A 20,203-nucleotide genomic window follows, 5' to 3' on the forward strand; every position below is an offset into this window, starting at 1 on the left:
ATAGCTCGGATTAATTTGCATCCCACCGTCTCATATATGTAGACTTGTTCTAGAATTTATATTGTACTTTTGAGATTCTGTGACAAAAAATGAATGACAGTTGATCTAGAAAAAAAAGGGTTTCTCATAATATATGAAACCAAATCGACGTCCGTCTACAAAGTGAGACCAAAAAAATAATCGGTCCACGGTCTAAGACCGCAGTAGGGGCCAAAAAATCGGTCTATAAAAAATCACTTAAGACCGAACCATAAAAAAAATTGGTGATGGACCGAGTCTCAACACTAGTTACAAAGTATCTGTTTTCTGTTTTGAAAGGAAGTTAGGGTTTGCCGGAAAGAGGGAGAAAGGCTAGTTAAGGAGCATAAAAATAGTAGAGGGGTCCACCAATTTATGGGATTTGTTGCCCTATAGAGCTATGGTCCCCTGGGCTGCACAAGAATTAATTAGTTATTTCTGTTTTATTTATTATCTAAAGAAGTGGTTACCCACCTGTGGCCTCCTCCAAATGAGGTAATGATACCAATGACAGGGGATTGTTTTTTTGTTCCTTTAATTGGTCAGATGGAGTTGTACCAGGGTGAAGCTTATTTTTTAAATTTGAGAAATGTTTCCTTTTAGGCGATATATATTGTCAATAAATTTTTGAACGGTTTGGAAAAATATTTAGGGGTAGGTCAACGGCTCCAAAGTTTTTGAAATTCTACGAAAAAGTGTTTTGACTTGAAACACGTTCAAACCCATATTAAGAGCGTTATATAAATTTCTACCATGACACTCAATGTAACAGGTACTTTAGTCACTGAATGCCATAAATTAAGTATTGTAATGGAAATAATAAAAATAATTTTTCTCTAATGTTTCTACATTCAAAAATCAAAATCCCTAAAATCTCTAGATTTTAGGGATTTTCTGTACTTATTACATTGATTTAATTCAAATATCACTGTTTAACATTGACATAAAGTAGTAGTAATCTATGCTATTGATAGGTCTTTTTTTTAATAATACATAAAGCCATTACACGTAGTTAAATCAAGATTTATTTCAAATTTATACATTATATGTTGTACAAATATCAACTTTGAGCCTCCAAAATGTTTTTTCCTTCAATAATGTTACAATTAATGAAGACCGTGAAAATGCTCTTTACTTGCAGTAGGTCAATTCAAGGAATAATATATGCTTGAAACATGCACTTTTTCTTAATTCCCTGTAGTTGGTTAAAATATGTGCAATTTTTGAGTATACTATTTATGAATTGAAAGAGGAATTTGAATTGAAGCCATCGTGTAATGAATGTCTAATGGAGTAAAAAAATAAGTTTGCGTTGATCTACCTATATGTTTGACGTCATCAGAACAATCATTGTTAAATTAAGTCCTTTTCATTCCCTAATATATTCAACTCACGATACTTTTAATTCAATTCCTCTTTCATTTTATAACTTTTCCACTAAATGAAAAAAAAAAAAAAAAATGATAAACGCCCTTAGTTGGTATACAAAAAAGGAATAAAAAAAGTGCATGTTCTATATTTTATAGAGTATTCTGTCGTCAATGACACAATTCTGCACAACTATTACACTGAACTTAATTTATTAGTTGTGTATATAAGTACACTGCTTTTGTACTTCATAAATCAACATTCAGAGCACGAAAAAGCGATAGACAAATCGACATGTACTAAAATAAATACATGCACAGGATTTGTCGATATTTTATAGCTATTATTGGTTTTTATTAGAGTGGTTCTTAAGAAACTTTTTTTTTTAATAGTGTTCCTAAGCTATCAGGATATTCCTTTTGATAAAAAAGTAGGTACTACAAAATTTGAGCTTGATCCAAAAATATTTAGAGGTAACCCTAATGCTTCCATATTTACTGATTTTTCTATAAAGCTCGATATTTCCTTTTAAACATACAAAAAACGTCACGATACAGTACTATACATATTTTTTTTTTTTTTGTGTGTGTTGCGTGTAGCTTGTACTTTTTTCGAAATTTGCTATCTATTTCTGCATAATATACTTACACATATTTGTGTTGTTCACAGAGCAAGAGCTTTAATTTGATACCATACCTGAGTTTGTTAAAGGTAACTTCATAAGAAAATTGAAGTTTATTATGCCCCCGAATACATTAATATATAAATGTACATTATACACCCAGGACCATCTCCGATTTTGTTGATCTTTTGCGTACATGTTTCTATCACAAAGTGTCATATTTGAGGGAATAGGTAAGAAAATAATCCAAGGATATGGGGACGTTTGATGCCTCTTAATATGTATATCAGTTAGTCTATCAGCTGTACTCACACACCATGACATGCGTAAACGTCGTTAGCCCTTTTGAAATGATAATTATAGATAAGAATTTGATAAGTTGCCCACTGACAAAGAAAAGAAGGGTCCATCATTTTAATAGTAGGTTTATTTTAAAAGCTAGAAACATTATATGAACAACAAAATAAATACGGTGAAGTCGTCCTCTAAGCAGGGAAACATTCCCCAATTATAATATTTCCACCCTATGCTTGACAGTCGGGATGGTTTTCTTGGAGTTATGTTCAACATACTTTCACCTCCAAACTCGATGAGTCGAGTTGATGTCAAAGAGCGTTGTTTTGGTCTCATCACGTCACCTTCTCCCAAGACTCTTTTAAATCATTCACTATTCATTGCTAAACTTTTTTCATACATTATGTATCTTACAATTAGAATAAACCTTCCATTAAAATTACAGACTGTTCTTTCGATTTTATCAGTGGACAAACTTATCAAATCGGCAATGGATCAAATACTTATTTTCACTAATATATACATATAATATGTAACGAGTGGTTCATTAAAATCTGAACGCTATGTATTTTAAAATTCAACAAGATATAATTTCCACCAAAATTAATGCTATAAATATATGTTTGTTTGAGCTCTCTTAATCATTAAAGTAGCCGTTCTTAGTGACAATGGTGGCTTCCAGGAGGATGACTACATTTCTTACAGATGTAGTCATCACGTTCAAATGTCATTTTCTCGATTTACCCGTAAGCTAGAGAGCTCAAGTTAGTTTTGTTTTCTAATGAATTGTTTATGGTTTAATATATCCAATTATAAATTAATTATTGAGTTATAAGTGTTCAGATTTATATGGACCACCCCGTATATATATATAATATTTCATATACAGTTCCTTCCTTCGGTTTATTTCTATCCACCTATTGACTCCTTGTTCTAGTATGACGTAATATTGATTTCCATAAATGGAGGCTTATACGGAGTAGAGGGGGATATTATATTATGACGTTGCTTTGAAACATTCATACATACATATGTTATATATATATATATGTATCGAATATCTAAAAAGCAGCTGTTGCAGGTGCGAATGTGTGTTATTACTACATACAACTAATCTGTAGAAAAAAATCGATATATTATGTATAATTTTACGTCGTTGAAATTTTTGTTACCACAATTTTGACCTAAAATATTAAAAGTTCATTTACTGGAAATAGTTTTCACTATCATTAACTAATTCTTTTTTTATTCAAATTTTCCTCCCAAAAACTCATAGCTCCCTTGCTTAATATAGTTTAAGTTTATAATTAAGGAAAATTATTGATTAATAATTGAGAGTACCTCCAAATGTAAAATGTTATTTGCTTAAGTTGGATCTCAAGAGCCCGACAAAGTCGATCCCCTATAAAAGAAATGATCCAATTAATTAATTATATACTCTATTAATAATGATTCGGAACGAATATCAGGATTAAAAAGATTAACTTCAAAAGTATCTCTAAAATGCGGATAATTTGATTATGAAAATACTAAACTCTATTAGTTTTTTCTTATAAAAGAACACATCAAACTACTCATGGGAATATATGGTCTGTCAACAAAAAAGTAAGCTAGAATGATTTTAGACTCAAAATTGAGTGTGGAATACATTTGACCACTTTGACAAATATTCGTCAATTGCTTTCATAAAATTATTATCATTATCCTTTTGCACTTAAATTAGCCAAAATTGACCGCCACTCTAAATAAATCAAAAAAGATAAATTAGGGACGATATTCCAAAGACATTATCTCTTATTTAGCTCGTCATCACACAAGCAAGCTCAAAATCATAAAAAATGGAGTCTCCATTTCCTATGTATTCTCTGAGGAATTAATGTCAATTTCTATCAAGAAATTATTCTAATTAATCCTTTGACAACGCGCTCCAAATACCACTTATAATAGCAATAATTTGAAATTGGTAAATGTTTTTAAAGAGGTCATATCGGGGGCAAATTAAGTCTCATATATCAAATGAAGGCTCTAAACTATCATTAACGTCCTTCTGTACCTCAACTTACACCATAAATTTCAATAAGTACCCTATAGTTGACTTAAATAGGCCAATGAAATATTGGACTGTATAGATGATGTAAAAAAAAAAAAATTGTGATTTTTTTCTTTTCTTGTTTTTTTTTTCGCTATTGTTTTTAAGTTGAGGCACGAACATTGTCTTTCAGTACACGAACAGATAGAAATATGATAAAAATGCGGATGATTTGCAGATGCAAATCGATACATCACTAATCTTATATAGCTCAATGTGTATGTACAATAATGCACCCTTAGCCTCCATCCCATTTCTCTCTCTCTCCCTTTGACTTTGTTTCTATTGATACTACATATATGTTGTACTATTAACTTTTTTGCTGACGTGACTAGGGATCATTGTAATAATAATAATACCATCCTCGTATATCGAAATAATCCTCATTTAACTAGACGACTCCTTGAGAAGAAAAAAAAACATTGATTTTTATTTAATAGAAGAGAGAGTGATGCGTGAATATTTATATATATATTAGACTTGCATTCGAGTTATTGAATATTGAGTTCGAGCTTAACTTAACTCGATTTGACTATCTCTGCTCAATAACACAGTCAGTTATATATCAAAATTATGCAGGGCGTTTTACATTTAAAGATATGGTAGAGCGTAAAACCTCCTTCTAAAATCATTTCCCTTAGAACTTTTCATTTGAGTTATTTTTCTCAATTTGTTCAAAGTTATGCTCTATTTTGTGTATTTAATTGGCCTCTTACTGTTATCATATATACCTACATATAGGTATCCTACAAAGTTTTACCAAAATCGTCCTGTAAATTATTTGTAATCCTGCTTTAAAAAAAGGAACATAGATCGTCATTGTTGGAGGTAATAACTACTCAAAAACATAGTCATTATTCGACAACTTTCCTTACTAAAGTTGATTTTATAATCGCTTAATTGTCATACGCCGGATTGAATCGCATGACTCATTACCAATTATATTTCTTTTTTTCGATATAATTTTCCTAGCAGTAGACAACTAAAGTTCTGGGAATGAATAAGTATTTCATGGTCTGCTCAAAAAGTTTGAAAGTACCTTTTTTCCTTCAGAGTTTCGCCAATTGAATGGACCTTCTGATTGTTATGAAATATGTTTTGAAAAACTAGTCTAAACTATTCAAACTCGAAATATTTCGAATGCATCTAGATTAATATAATCTCATGTAGTTGTTTTTTCGATTTTTATAGAGACATTTCTTATAAACTTCGTTCTCATATTTTTGTGGGTAGATTTTTTCTTTACCGAGTTTTCTGCTTTGTTAATAATACACTTCTACGAGAAAGTTGACATATAATTAGTTGTCAGGGATGTTAATAATATGCCAGTTACCTAAATTAACTTAATTTATGGGTTGTATTATTTATAACTACAACTCTGTTTGAAATATGTAATTTCCTTTCCATCAAATCATTTAAATTTTATAAAATGTCCTAGATTATTCATTATAGACTGTCTTATTGAGCTACTATTTATTTAGTCGAGTTTTTTAAATAATATTTCGGGGGAAGAGATGAACTAAATTTTCATGAAATTGTGGATTTTATTAATAACGTTAGGTTTTTTCGAATTCGAGTAATACTCGAACCCAGCAATAAATATATTTAAGTTCCTACTATGCAAATAAATATTTTCCAAAATTATCTACATATTTCCATAAATAATAGTTGATTACTGCCTTATTGATGTAGTCAAACTGACTTAGGTAATTGTTCAACTTAAGGGAGGTTATCACACGTATACGTGTGATAACAATTTATTTATAAAAATTATTGCTCAGTGTATTCTTCAAACCTCTACAACTCTCCCTTTTAAAATGAAGAAGTTTGGTGATTTAAAATGTTATTTAGAATGAAAAATTAAACTTTGAAAGTATGGAAATTAATAACTTGTATGGCATTTTCTAGCCCCAAACAAGATACATTTTAAAGCACCGAACCTCTTCATTTATGATTGGGAGAGTTAAAGTTTGAAGATATGCAAACCTAATAAATAAATTGCGTGTGCACGTATGATAGATGTTTGTCCTTAAATAAGGTAAAATTGATCCTTCATGACGTCATTGAAGAAGTTTTCCCTTTTTTATTTATTGTCTTATAAAATAGAATCTTATAATATATATCTATTTTTGGTGTTATCACATTTGGAATCGAAACAGTTATACAGATCATTATGAAATTTAGCAAGTAAGCGTATAAAGTCACCAAATTCTTTCTCTTTTTTCTACATTCATTCTTTGTTTCTATTCCCCTCTATTCAGCCCTGCAACGTGGGCATCCTCTGTTAGTAAATGATATATATATTTAAAGTGTTTTAACTTCATTGTAATATAATGTCACAGCCTAATATTTTTTGCAGGATATTTGCATTCTCTTAATAAAATTATGATTGACTTAATAAATCATCCACATTTTTAGGAAGCATTCCATGCACCGACAGTAAAGGACCCGTCATATGACCGACACAGCGCCAGATGCCCTGTGTCGGTCATTTTGATAACTAAATATTTTTATTTGCTACATGCCTATACAATAACTCTACTTTATCACAAGAACTCGAACTTCATAGTTAGAACTCGAGTGCAACACTATATTTTATTATCATACATGCAACATACTTTTTTAAAAGTACAATCCCTTGTTGTTTTTTTGAAGTGGGCTCTTATCCCCTCCTTCCCTTCCCTTCTATTCTTCCTTCCTCCCAACCAAATGTGTCCCTTCTTCGTCATCTCCTCCTCTCCTCATCGTCATCTTTAACAACCACATACACACACACACACACACTAGGGTTTATACTTCGGGATCTCCTTTTCCCGGTATTTCCCGGTATTATTTCATGAAATACATTTCATTTCATTATAGAGTGCATTTAAAAAAAAGGTGGGAAATTTATCTACCCGCAAAAATTGGTCATTTTCTTGATTTTCTAAGCTTATATTAGGATAAAATAAGACCTTTTGGGCTCTAATGTCTTCGGGGGTCAGACCTCAGGGGTCAAGAATAGTACCATGAGGACATCACACACCTTTCTTTCTTGACTTAAGTTTCATCAGGATAGATCTTAGTACAGGCCATATCAACGAAATCCAGTGTTTTTGAAATCTTCGTTGGTTGGCTCTATGGCAATGTTTTGACTACTAAGTGGAATATATATTTCACTACAAGAATGTAAAAAAAAAGCCATGCACAATTTTGTCATCATATATGCCGGGAAAATCCGGAAATTTAAATTCGAATGAAGCCCTCTAAATAGTCACAGCATGCAATTGAATTTTGAATCCGTTAATAATACAAAATCAACTTCATTCCGGTCTCAAGAATGAATTGACCTTTTAAGACATAGAAGAAATGGCACATTTTTGTGAGTAGGGTTATTTTAAACGCCTTGTATATAATGCATTCAATTAAGCGTTAAATACATAATAATAACATTGATAAATCGTATTTTCAATAGTATCATATTCGACTTATAAGCAGTGTGCATTAGATGTGACATTTGACTATGTAAATGCCTCTTATTTTTATTAATAAGGGTTGTATGGATTCCACTGATGAATAATCCAGTAGTTGACTTTAGCCTCCCGAGTCGGATAGTGCACTTCACTAGTACATATACGGGATGTATATATACCAGATTTATCAATAAATAGTTTGTTCATCACTTCCTATTACGGTTTTTTGTTTGTTTGCTAGAGTTACATAAATCAAAAACGGCTTACCCATGGCCCCTACGCACCCAATCTATTATTAGAGATAACTATGCAAATCAAAAGAAGGTTAATTGATTAAAAAAATACGACATAAATTGATCAAATCATCAAGGACCGAACTTTAGAAGATTTTAGTACAGAAATAGACATGATCGAACTCTAGATTTCAATCTTAAATAATGACCAGTGCAACAATACCTACATAACTACAAATATTATAAAACTTTACTTTTCTACAAAAACTAGCACTCTTTTCCTATGACTACAAGAGTAAATATAAGGTAATTTGCTTATATTATCTACGCAGAATTGTGCATATTAGTTCAAACACTTTGACTTTAAATTCGTAATTAAAGGACTATTAAAGTATTATTTGAAATACAATGCTGTTTGAGGAACTAAAGTAGGTAGTTAGGCGTGTTGGGCTCTCAATTTATCAGGGGTTTACACCTACAGAAAAATCCGAATTGAATTATTCTAGTAATGAACGCGTTAGTTGACTTTTTTAACCAACGGATCCGGATGTGTATTAATTATTTCCTTTAGAATCAGACCAATATTTCATAGACATATTTGAGTCAATGAATAGTCTTAGTATTCAAATTTTTCAGATTAAAGATATGGAAGAATTGTAGTTATAGTTGTGAGTCTTTATTTGATTTATGAGACCATTATGGGGCCCGGGTATGTCCTTTTTTAAATGTATAAAACCAATCAATTTTGACTAGTACTTTAAGTGCAATTTCCGGATCACCCGAAGGGTAAATAAGTATAATTGTTGATATAAATTGTGGAAGGATAGAAATGTAATCCACTCTCAATTTTGAAAATAAAAAATAAAAATAATTTGGCTAGTTTTTGTGTGGAGTCGCCATATTGATAGATATACGCTTAAAATATATATTTTTTCTTATTAAAGTATGAAAATAAAAGCTTTAATTTAGCAGATTTCATTATTTATTAAATGTATCCCAATATTTAAATAAAAATAACTCCTGGGATCTTACTCTCTGACAATTTCCCGGGAAATGAGAGATCACCCTAATACACAGACACACCCTATTAAAAGAATTGAGATGAGAGAGAGAGACGTAACTAAATAAACAACCATTTTTGTCTTCATTTTTTTTTCTTTCTTTCTTTTCCACTTCTTTTATGTTGAATTATAAAGAAAATAAATAATATGTTGTTATTATTATTCAATTGTTGATTCTTCATTATAAATTCATAGTTTTTATAATATTTGATTTTAATACCCCTATATAGTGTAGATATTAGTGATGGGATGATTAGTCGGAATCGGTTTTTTTTTTAAATCAGCATCCAGAAAATAATGTTTAATTAGCGAGTTTGATTCTTATTTATTATTATTAACTATTTATTTATTACTTGTGGTAGTTTTAAAAAAAAAGAAGGAAAAAATAAAAAATAGGACCCTCCCCCAAATTTAGGATTTTTTTGCTTTTTACTAGAAAATTTAATATTTGAAATGCTTCTTCAAAAAGTGATATATTTGAAATTTAATTTTTCAATTTTTTTTTCCCAAAAAAGTTTATTTTTTTGTTAATAACTATGTATTTTTGAAATTTTATCCAAAAATGCGATATTTGAATTTATTTTGCAAAAATTCATATATTTGAATTTTTTTTTGCAACATTTCTGGATTTTTGAAATGTTTTTTTAAAAAATTTATTTTATGTAAATAGCTGTAGATTTTTGAATTTGTTTTCCAAAAAATTATTTTTTTTCTGAACAGCAGAGGATTTTTTTTTTATTAGTTGCGGATTTTTAAAAAAATTTAATATCTAATTGTATATTTGAATTTTTTTTAAATTTTTATTTGAAATTTAATTTTGTAATTTTTTTTCAAAATATTAATCTGTGGATTTTTCCCAAAAAATTCCAAAAACCAAAAAAATATATATTTAACTATGTATTTTGTATAATGGTATTTTTTAACTATCATTTAAAATATTAAAGAAATGGAATCGGCAAAGTGATTATTACTTCTTTTTTTTTAAATCGTTCCATAACTAATACATATTATATATGAATGTGGCTCGTCAAGAGAAAAGCAACACTATCAAATATTACACTTACAAAAAATTCGTCAATTTCTAAACAGTATTTTTATTTAGCCATTGGGTGTGCCGCAAATTGTACTTCAAGTATACGCCAACATTGATCGTCACTATACAAATATGATAAATTGATAGTCTTTGTTTGAAAGGGCCCATATTGGGACCAAAATAAGTATCTTAAATTAAATAAAGGTTCTAAACTATCTGCTACAATTATTGGGGTATCTTAACTCATCCCAGGAATTTGAATAATAAGCCTATAATTGATGCAAATATGTGTATGAACTTAAAGTAGTGTTCAAAGTTAATTGACACAATAAAAGAAATGAAATTGGTGGATTTTATATGAAAGGCCACATCGGGGCCTATCTCATTCTTTTAAATCAAATAAAGGTTCAAAAATATGACTAAAATTCTTGGATATCTAAACTCATAGCTAAAATTTGAAGTCAAAGCTTATAATTGACACAAATATTGGGATGTATATATTTATAAATCAAGTTACTTAATCAAGTTAGATTTTTTACCAGATTTGTTTTTCTATAATATGATATATTCTGTTCAAACTCATCATATCTATGTAAATTGATGAATTAAATTTGATGTTGGTTTTTTGTTCTTATTTTCAGGAACTTCTTGACAAGTCCTTGGATCCGGAATTACAACGTGAATGCCCCGACATCTCTTGGCACTTTATTGGAAACATTCAAAGCAAGAACGTCTCCAAGCTCCTCAAAGTATCCCATTTGTCCGTCATCCACACCATCGGCTCCCTCAAAATAGCTGAAAAGATCCAGAATGCCTGCCTTTCTCGCTCCCTCTCCTTTGATGTACTTGTACAAGTCAATACCTCAGGTGAGGAAGCAAAAGGAGGTGTACGCCCCGGGGAAGAGACCTCTGGCCTTGTGGGTTACATTCTAAATGAATGTCATAATCTGAGATTTGTTGGTCTCATGACCATTGGAGCTTATGACTCTAGTCTAGAGGCTGGAGTGGACAACCCGGATTTCATTGAACTGCGGAAGAGTCGTGTCTCTGTTGCCTCGACTTTTAATCTGACGGAGAATGATTTGAGGCTCTCTATGGGAATGTCGAGTGATTTGGAGAATGCCATTTGCCTCGGGAGCACGGATGTTCGTGTGGGGAGGCAGATATTTGGAGCTAGAGAATATGCGAAAAAGGACTGAGTTGTCCATGACATCCAGGGTCGGTTTTAACATCGGAAAAGTACTTTTTTTCTTTTCTTCACTTGTTTAAAGTGTAAAATGATGGGCCCTCTTCTGTTTTTCAAATGATCTTTTTTTGAATGAAATGTTTTATTTTATTTTTATTCTGACTTTTGTTAGATCAGCCTTCCATAGTCATTAGTATACAAATGCTTACCTTTGGATTGAAAGTTTCAACTCCCGATTGATTTTACCTCAACAAACATGAATAAATCCTGCATGACCCAAAATATACTTTCAATAAACCTTCATACTTAAATATATATACAAAAATATAATTTCATTCAACTCATCTTAAATACCTTTAAAAATATTAATTTTTTTGAGGTATTCTTTTATTAGCGTTAGGAAGTTTAGTATTAGTCTTACCTGGTCGATTAACTAATATTTTTTTTGTTGAGATTAAAAAGGAAGTAGATTTTCAAAGAAAAGGCCTATTTTGGACTAGTTTTTTTTTTTTTTTGTACTTACAAGTCATTTTCTCTGAATAGATACATAAATAATTAGAAAAAATTTAGAATCAATGGGAACATGTTCCTGCAAATAATAGTTTTTTATCTTCTTTTCATTTATTTAAATCTTTCAAGCCTAAAAAAAAAACACAAATTTCCCTTTATTAATAAGGTAATAATCATGTTTCTTGTGGTAAAAGCAATTTTGTCAAACCTATGACCAAAGAAATATTTAAATTTTGTTCACTAATGTCTATATTTCATTTGAGTAATTCTTTTAGAAAATAATATCTCCTTCCATTTATTTAAAAAAAAAAAGCTATGTGTATGAACTTTTTAATTATAAAATTATAACTTATGTATATTGCGCTTTAAAAAAACCCCGGGAATTTACCTACTTCTTGAAAAATCTAAGACCTACATATTACGGGGAAAAATTCGTTTCAGAGCCTCTTATTATTGTATTCAGATCATAGGAGTAAAGAATGGGGCAAATTAGTAGCATCGCACAGTTTCATGAGTAGTCTAAACAATCAGCCGGATAGATCCCATTTTATGGTGAGTGCGTGCAATTGACTTTTGAGTCCGTTAAAAGAACAAAGTCAACTTATATTTCATATTAAGTATGATCCCAACTTATACAGGATTTTATTTTGGGGAATGCTTTTTTGATCATCTTCTTCTTTAGAGTCATTTTGGGACTTTGAAAAACAAATTTCTGAGGTTTTTTACATAGAAAAACCAATGATTTTATATACGCCCTGTTGTGTAGCATGATTTGAAAGATTTATTTAAACTCTTTTGACTGAAGTAGCCTTGTAGGCCTATGAGTGATCCCGAAATGCCCAATTTTCTGTGGGTTTTTTTAACCTGCACTGTATATATTTACAAATTATATCCAGGAGGGGGCACCAATCAAGTATAAGCAAAGTGCCCACCTCCCCTAAAACCGACTCTGGGACATTATATTTGTTTTTGTAGTTTCTCATATGTTTGTTATTTGTCATTATGTATATATATTGGTATTATTGATATTGTTATTTGTCAATATGGTTGGTTTTTAAACAAAAAAAAAGGAAAATAAAAACTATGAAGAGATATACTTTTTGAAAGAGGATTAATCATTTTATTTTTTCATAAATAACTCATGTCCAGAATTATGTATATTGTACATACATACATAAATTTGTCGGTACTGGAGACAGAAGAAGAGTTCAAAACAATGAGGGTCTTCTTTTTCATAATCCGGAGCCATAGTCTTATTTATTTCTCTCTCTTTCTTCTTGAGAAGGGAAATCCTTTTTTTTTTTTTTTTTTTTTTGTACTTGATGGCTAATCTATGTTTATACATTTTTTTGTTTTATTTTGTCATTCCAAAAAACAAAACACAGAAATTTAGTTATCATATATTTAGGGTTGCATTAAATATGACCTAGAGCGCGTGCGATACTTTTTGTAATTTCAACCTGAACGGGATTTTTTATCATAATTATTTAATTCTTAAAGAGAGAAAGGTCAAGTATAAAGAAGTCCCTAGTGAGTGTGTACAAGTATAAGTCTTTGTTGGATTAGAATTGAGAGACGTCATCGGAGTAATTCGAACTTATATGGGATTTATATTTATTTCCTCCCACTCACAGCTACTTGCAGCTGATTTAATATAAGTGCCATGACAGTTTAGCTGTTCTCCTCTCAAACATTTTTCAGATTATCACGTTAATTTTCGGTTCCTTTTATTTTACGGTCATATTTTATACAACTCTATCTCACGATGGATCTTGTTATGTACTGTATATAAATACCATAAAGAAATAAAATTGTAGCACATTCGAAAGGGTTTCAATTGACAGTTTGTCACAGTGGATCCGTAATTATTACAAACTTTCTCAAAGATAAAACAAGAAATATTTACATATATCTCATAATCCTGGAAGAGAGGATAACTACGAATCATATTATACATTTGCTGCCTGGAGACTAGACTAAAGTTTAGTTGTTGTCTTATAAAGAGCAAAAAAAAGAGAGAGAGAAAAAAACAGTGCGCACTATACGCGGTACAAAAATAAATTATTTGTCAATTTTTTATAAAAAATAATTATTGTCAGGGAAAACTATTTCAATGCTTTAATAAATTGTTTATTGATTTAAAAAATATATTTTTTGGAAAAAATCAAAAGTCCACCGTTTTTCACAAAAAAAAATTCAAAAATTAAATTTTTTGGAGAAAAAATTCAAAAAACCATAGATTTTCATAAAAAAATTTCAAATATTATATTTTCTAGTAAAAGCCCATAGCCGATCCAGCCCACCCCTGCGGACGCCCTTGAAAAAAGATATAGATAGGAATTACCAAGATGTCCACCCTTAGGCTATAACTAGGGTTGTAAATCTTTGTCTTTCAAGTACTACTGATTAATTTGTACTTGAATGTTATCTCTTCAAGAATAATGATGAAAGCCTTGGAAAATAAAATGAATTGTCCAACGACATGTTGTTTTTGTTTACAATTATGTCATAAGCAGGTCTTCAAATTAATTTAAATTTTGTATTCATCATGTCTCATGAGTGAAATTGTATATTAGTTTTATATTTTTAGAAGAAAATATTCATTTTGATCTATTTTTACCCAAACATTCATGAAAGATACAAAATTAATCCGTATTTTAAAGAACATTAGAAGAAGACGTTCTAATTATATATTCATTTGTAGATTTCTTATAAGTGTTTGAGTCGTTGGGAATCATTTTTTGGTGATGCATCTAGTAGCTCAAAAATCCTTACAAAATGTATCTCCTAAGCATATGACAGGCTTAAGCCAGAGGTTGGAGGTTGGTAGCCCCATTTAAATTAGGAAATTTTTGCTTTTTTACTAGAAAATTGAATATTTGAAGTTTAATTTAATTTTGGATATTTTTAAGAAAAAAATTTAAATTTTTTGTTAATAACTCTTGATTTTTGAAATTTAACTTGTCACTTTTTTTTCGAAAGCATTAACTTTTTGTAAACAGCTCTGAATTTTTGAAATTTTTTTCTAAAAAGGAGTAATTTTTAGTAAATAGCTGTTGATTTTTCAAAAAAAAATTTAAATTTTTGACCTTTTTTCAAAAAACAATTCAAAAACTAAGCCCTTCTCAAAATATAATCCTGTGGACAGCCCTACAAGTGCACTGTTTTTATAAGTGGAGGGGTCAAAAACTAATTGTTTTTATCTGTTTGGTTGTGCCACCAAATAATAATAATTTTTGATAATTTAAAAAGATTCACCCTCTCCCCTAAAACCAAAGCATATCTTTTTTCTTTTAAAAAAAAATTCAAAATATGGGTACCCTAGGGGCATTAAATATACACACTCTCTCGACATCATCCCCACCGATTTTGATAATTTTTGGGTGAAGGTGTTTATTCCAAAAAAGGAACACCATGTCTGAAATTTTAGACTTATGCAAGCTTGAGGGCCTGTTTTGAAGTACCTCAATTTTTGACCTATTACAAATGACAAATTAAAGCAAAGATTTTTTTAAATCGTTTGAGTCTGAGCGGAGTTATGCTCTACTGAAGTTAGAGCATCCTTCGAAAAGGGCCGAATCGGGCCCTCACGCTCGCATAAGTCATAAAATTACGAGACATAGTTTTGTTTGGATAAACACCCTCTCCAAAAATTATCAAAATCGGTGATGACCACGTCCAAAAAATTCCAAAAAGTGTGTACACAAAGGGAGAAGCCCTGTTAGGCGGCCCCTGTGCAATTATATAAATATTAGTACTGAAACCCTGTCTAAAACCAAATTCCCCCCCCCCCATTCGCTCTTGAGTGATTTTTTCTATAACAATTTGGACTGATATTTCGGTCCAGATCGCAATTTTAAATTGAATCTTTCTCAAATAGTACACCGATTTTTTAAAGTCGGATTATAAAGATTCCGTTTTTGTCCAATGTAGGATTCATGAAAATTCATATGACGTTATTATAGGTCAATGTTCCAAACTTTGAAACAACACTGAGACCATGAACAATTCATCTATATAATCCCCCTAGACCAGTGGTTCTCAAACTTTATAGAGTATGTGTGCACTTACAATATGACAAAATACTTGCTGGTGCACTCTCTTCAAAATAGTAATTAAAAGTGTTCAATGACGTAATATATTAGATTTGCAGCCAATATATCTTCCCAGCTGTTCTTTAAGGTTGAGTCAGAGTGAGTTCCACACAGTAATAATCTGGAGTGGACAGCAAAGATATTTGTTGAGGAATGCTAATGAGATCACCTAAAAAAGCTCCACAGTTTAAGAACCCCTGGTCTAGATGATCTTTTTACTAAAGTTGACTAAATGTTCCCACTTGGCCCAGGGCAAAAAATCTTTCTGTATACATATTGCAAAGCTATTTACAATTTCTTTTAAAAAGTTTGTTCATTTGTTATATGTACAATAAAAGTTTGTAACCCGGTCTAGGATTCTCAGAGCAGAGCAGCCCATCACTAATATTATAATATAAATATATCAATCATAAAGACCAAAAAGGAAGGAGAAAGGGATTATTTTGACAAATTTTAAAATTTATAACAAGAACTCATCTTTAATTAATCAAGATTATTATTATTATTATTCTTGTTAGACTTGGAATTTGTAATAATATTATTTGTATCGAAATTTATTTTTTTTATTATTGCGAGTCTTATTTTCTCTCTCTCTCTCTCTCTTATTTATTATTAAGGATTGTATTATACTTACTATAAGTTGAAGCGGATTATCGGCAGATGCGTCTCCTACCGCGAAAAGGGAATAAAAAATCGTCAAACGGCGATGTTGTTGTTGTTGTTCTTATTTCTGTTTTATTTTGGCTGTTTTTCTTTTCTTTCAACTACTACAGAAAAAGTAGTAGAGAGAGATTCTCTAACTATGTATACGACGTTTCATTGCTGTTCTATACACTATGTGTACGTATATCCAATGTTGTTTGAAGAAGCGTTCTCCGCTCTTGTTCAATTATCTAATATCTCCTGAGCAAACATAAAAACAATCTTGAACGAACAAAATCCAATGCAAAACGGTTTAGTTATGATCAGAGGGGTATACATACATACTTTATAGACATATTTCAATCAATCAAAGGCTTTTATTGTAAATTTCTGGACTCATGTAGGATACCCCCAAATGCATCATAGAATAGTTTTAGAATCTACATGCAATCTCGCTCCGATTTGATCCTTTGGACATATTGGTAGTAATTTATCTATCGATTTCTCATTTGGGAATCATTGACTCACGTTTCATTCCTGTTTTGTTTACATATGCGAGTGACATAGCTTTTACAAAGTTTTTTTTTTTTTTTAAGTAGGGTTCTCCACACTTGAACAATCATATATTCATATAGTATTAGCTGAGTAAACATAAAAACAATCTTGAAAAAAATAAAAAATGTGTCCAATATATGGGCATATTTTGCTGCGTTGGAGGCTTTCTATTCAACTTTCTGGGCTAGTTGGAGATCCCCAGGAATATATACTATAGTTTAGAGCTTTCATTCTATTTAGGAGAGGTTATTTAGCTCCGATATAGCCTTTTGAATTTCTACTAATCCAAAGGATTAATACGAATAATCCTATTTGATATATTAAAAGGACAATAATTAATTATGAATCATTTCAAGAATATAAATGACTTAATTTGTATTTAAAATTATTTCTACCTTCCTTTTCTCTTGACCAACTGCAAACTATGCACAGTTTACAAATAATGTTAAATAGAAATTGTCTACAAATTATTTGTTGAAAGAATATCATATAATCTCGACTTTTTGTCGAAAAAAAAAATCATTTTCATCTTGCTTTTGTGTTGAGGAGTTTCCCCCAAAATAGCGTAAGGATTACACTTGTACTCTTAGACGAATTATTCTCCATGTATATGAACATATCATTCTTATTAACCCTTTGAGTGTGCCGCAAATTGACCTTGAACTACTAGGGAATATTGATGATGCATGCATTTGAAAGAGGCCCTATCGGGGGCACTATAAATTTATAGTTACAGTTATTAAGTATCTTAATTCATCCCAGAAATTTGAATAGTAAGTAATGACTTAAATTTCTCTATGAAATATTGGGCTATAAAAAGTAAACATATTTTTTCTCCTTTTCTTGTTTGTCTTTAAGATTGTTTTTGGATTGACGGACCAGATATACTAAGAAATGATAACACAGCGTTCCTGACAATACCTTCCCCTCTCCTCCTTATCACCAATGTCATAACCTTTAAAAAGCTATTGAATAATAGCTGAAAAGGCATAAAATCACTTCTGCTCCTAAGAGCAGCTTCTTTCAAGATCCTTCCTTCCTTCTTTTGCCTTGCATATACAACTTACAACTAAGGAATGATGATGGAACTAACGAAGAAGGAGATTAAGAGTCTGGGATTAGCTGTTTTTTTTTTTTTTTTTCTTTTCTTTTTCAAAATAAAAAGAAGAGTAAAAACATTGTAAAAATATAAAAAGTTTCATAAATCAAGATTAACCATTTATGTATTATGTTAGTTATAGTCTGTACATTTCTCTCCTTTTTCGATCGTCGTCTTCCTCCCCTTTGTGGTCCTAGTGGTCTGCTGGCTGCAGGGTTCGTAGTATGAATGGCTATTACATATATGTATAAGTAACACATTTCCTAAATGAAATTGGCACTCGGCCACTATTATTATAATATTTAAAAGAAATTCGCTAAAGTACGTCCAAATTGATTTTGAAAAAAAAAAAATCCACAACACCCTATTAAGCCATGGGCATATATGAGTCCCTTATAGGCTTACTATTCCCATTTCTGGGATGACTTCAGATACTTGTGAAGTGTAGCTATCGTCTACAACTTTTATTTGATTAATAAAACTTATATTGGCCCCGAGAGGGCTTCTTTCAAATTCATCAACTGTTTAAGGGAAATTTGCGGACCATCCAAACGGCTAATAAAAATATTATTATATTCCTATAAGAATATGTAAATCCACGCTCAACTATGAACAAACTTGTTTTAGCTTGCTTTTGTGTTGATAGTCGAATAAACTTGTCTCTTTAATTGTATTATTACAAATTATTTTGATTCCTGGATTTTTCTGATTACATTATAAAGTTGATTTCTAAATCAACTTTCTATAATCTTTGATGAGAAGAATCATCATATAAAATAGCTGCTATTATTTTGCTGATATGAGTGTCTCTAATGACCCCTAAAAAATCATATAATCCTTTCTAATGAATTAAAATTGCTAGAGAAGGAAAAAAATCCTTTCTTCTCAAGGCTATTTTATTGCTGAGCCGTTACATATGTGATGCATCAAGCAAGTGAGCATGTTTTTTTTCTCCATAAAATAAGTGTACAGAATCTAATTTCTATGTATAAATTATTTTGATAAATCATTCCTCAAATTGCACTTAAAGATCAATCAAATTATCAATCCGTAGATTCGGAACTAAATACAGTTTCATACATCATATGAAGGCCTCAAACGGATGCTAATGTTCTTAAGTATCTCAATCCATCCCAGAAATTATAATATAAAGTCCATAATAGACCTAAGTAAGTCAAATCAGTATAAAAAAAATAAGGGTGAGTCATTTTTCTTCAATATATATTTTGTGTTCTTGTCAAACCCCCATATGTAATATAGAAATAAAGGAAAAAATAATTCGCCAAGGATTAACGACTTATATATATATATATATGTACAAGTTGTAATTTCATATAAGTAAATTGTACAAGTTGGGATTTAATAATGAGCTATAAATATCAATAAAGTAATCAATTAATACTCGGGGATTAAAATGACTAATGTCCTGATTAAATAAAACGTTCAAATTGAAACAACATATTGATAGGTAGAAGTGTTTATTTATGCCAAGGAGGAGTAACGACTTATTTTTCATATTTATAAATATATATAATATTGAAATCGTGTCTTGTGGATCATGGATCCTTCCTTCACCCTCTCCCCACGCGCCAATTTATGTAGAAAGGTGCCTTTGATTGTAAATATGAGTAAAGTAAAATTACTTGAAGGCCCATATATGGAGTCATATCCCTAGAACCATTCAAAACAAATCTCTAGTCGTGAGCAACTTTGGATTAAGAACGTTAAGCATTGCAGAAAGATTAATCCCCTTTTTGTTTAATTTCTCCTTTTAACTTGGTCTCTTCTGAATTGGGGAAGAGAAGGGCACTGCGCTCCCATTACCTCAAATTAATCCTCTATTTATTTAGACAAATAGTAATTAATAATATTTGAATGAAGGTCGTCGATTCTAATAAGTATTAGTGACCTCAGATTGATATGATTTTTGGTGAGAGGAGGAGTTAG

The 20,203-nt window shown here is 30.6% G+C and overlaps 1 protein-coding gene across 2 annotated transcripts in view; it reads left to right on the top strand.

Moving 5' to 3' along the window:
• Positions 1–12,972, top strand: part of LOC121125245 (pyridoxal phosphate homeostasis protein) — a 71,095-nt gene extending 58,123 nt beyond the window's left edge. Inside the window, exons 2-3 of one of the 2 annotated variants that reach the window (XM_071891314.1) lie at positions 10,812–11,388; positions 12,842–12,972. In XM_071891314.1, the coding sequence (XP_071747415.1) occupies positions 10,812–11,369 (558 nt within the window). In that variant the 3' untranslated portion in view covers positions 11,370–11,388; positions 12,842–12,972. Of the gene's footprint in view, positions 1–10,811 lie in introns of both variants that reach the window. The other variant, XM_040720401.2, reaches the window with a different exon arrangement.
• The last annotated feature ends 7,231 nt before the right edge of the window (positions 12,973–20,203 follow it).

The sequence above is a fragment of the Lepeophtheirus salmonis genome, chromosome 10, assembly GCF_016086655.4.
Source record: "Lepeophtheirus salmonis chromosome 10, UVic_Lsal_1.4, whole genome shotgun sequence".
In the NCBI taxonomy this organism is placed as follows: Eukaryota; Metazoa; Arthropoda; class Copepoda; order Siphonostomatoida; family Caligidae; genus Lepeophtheirus; species Lepeophtheirus salmonis.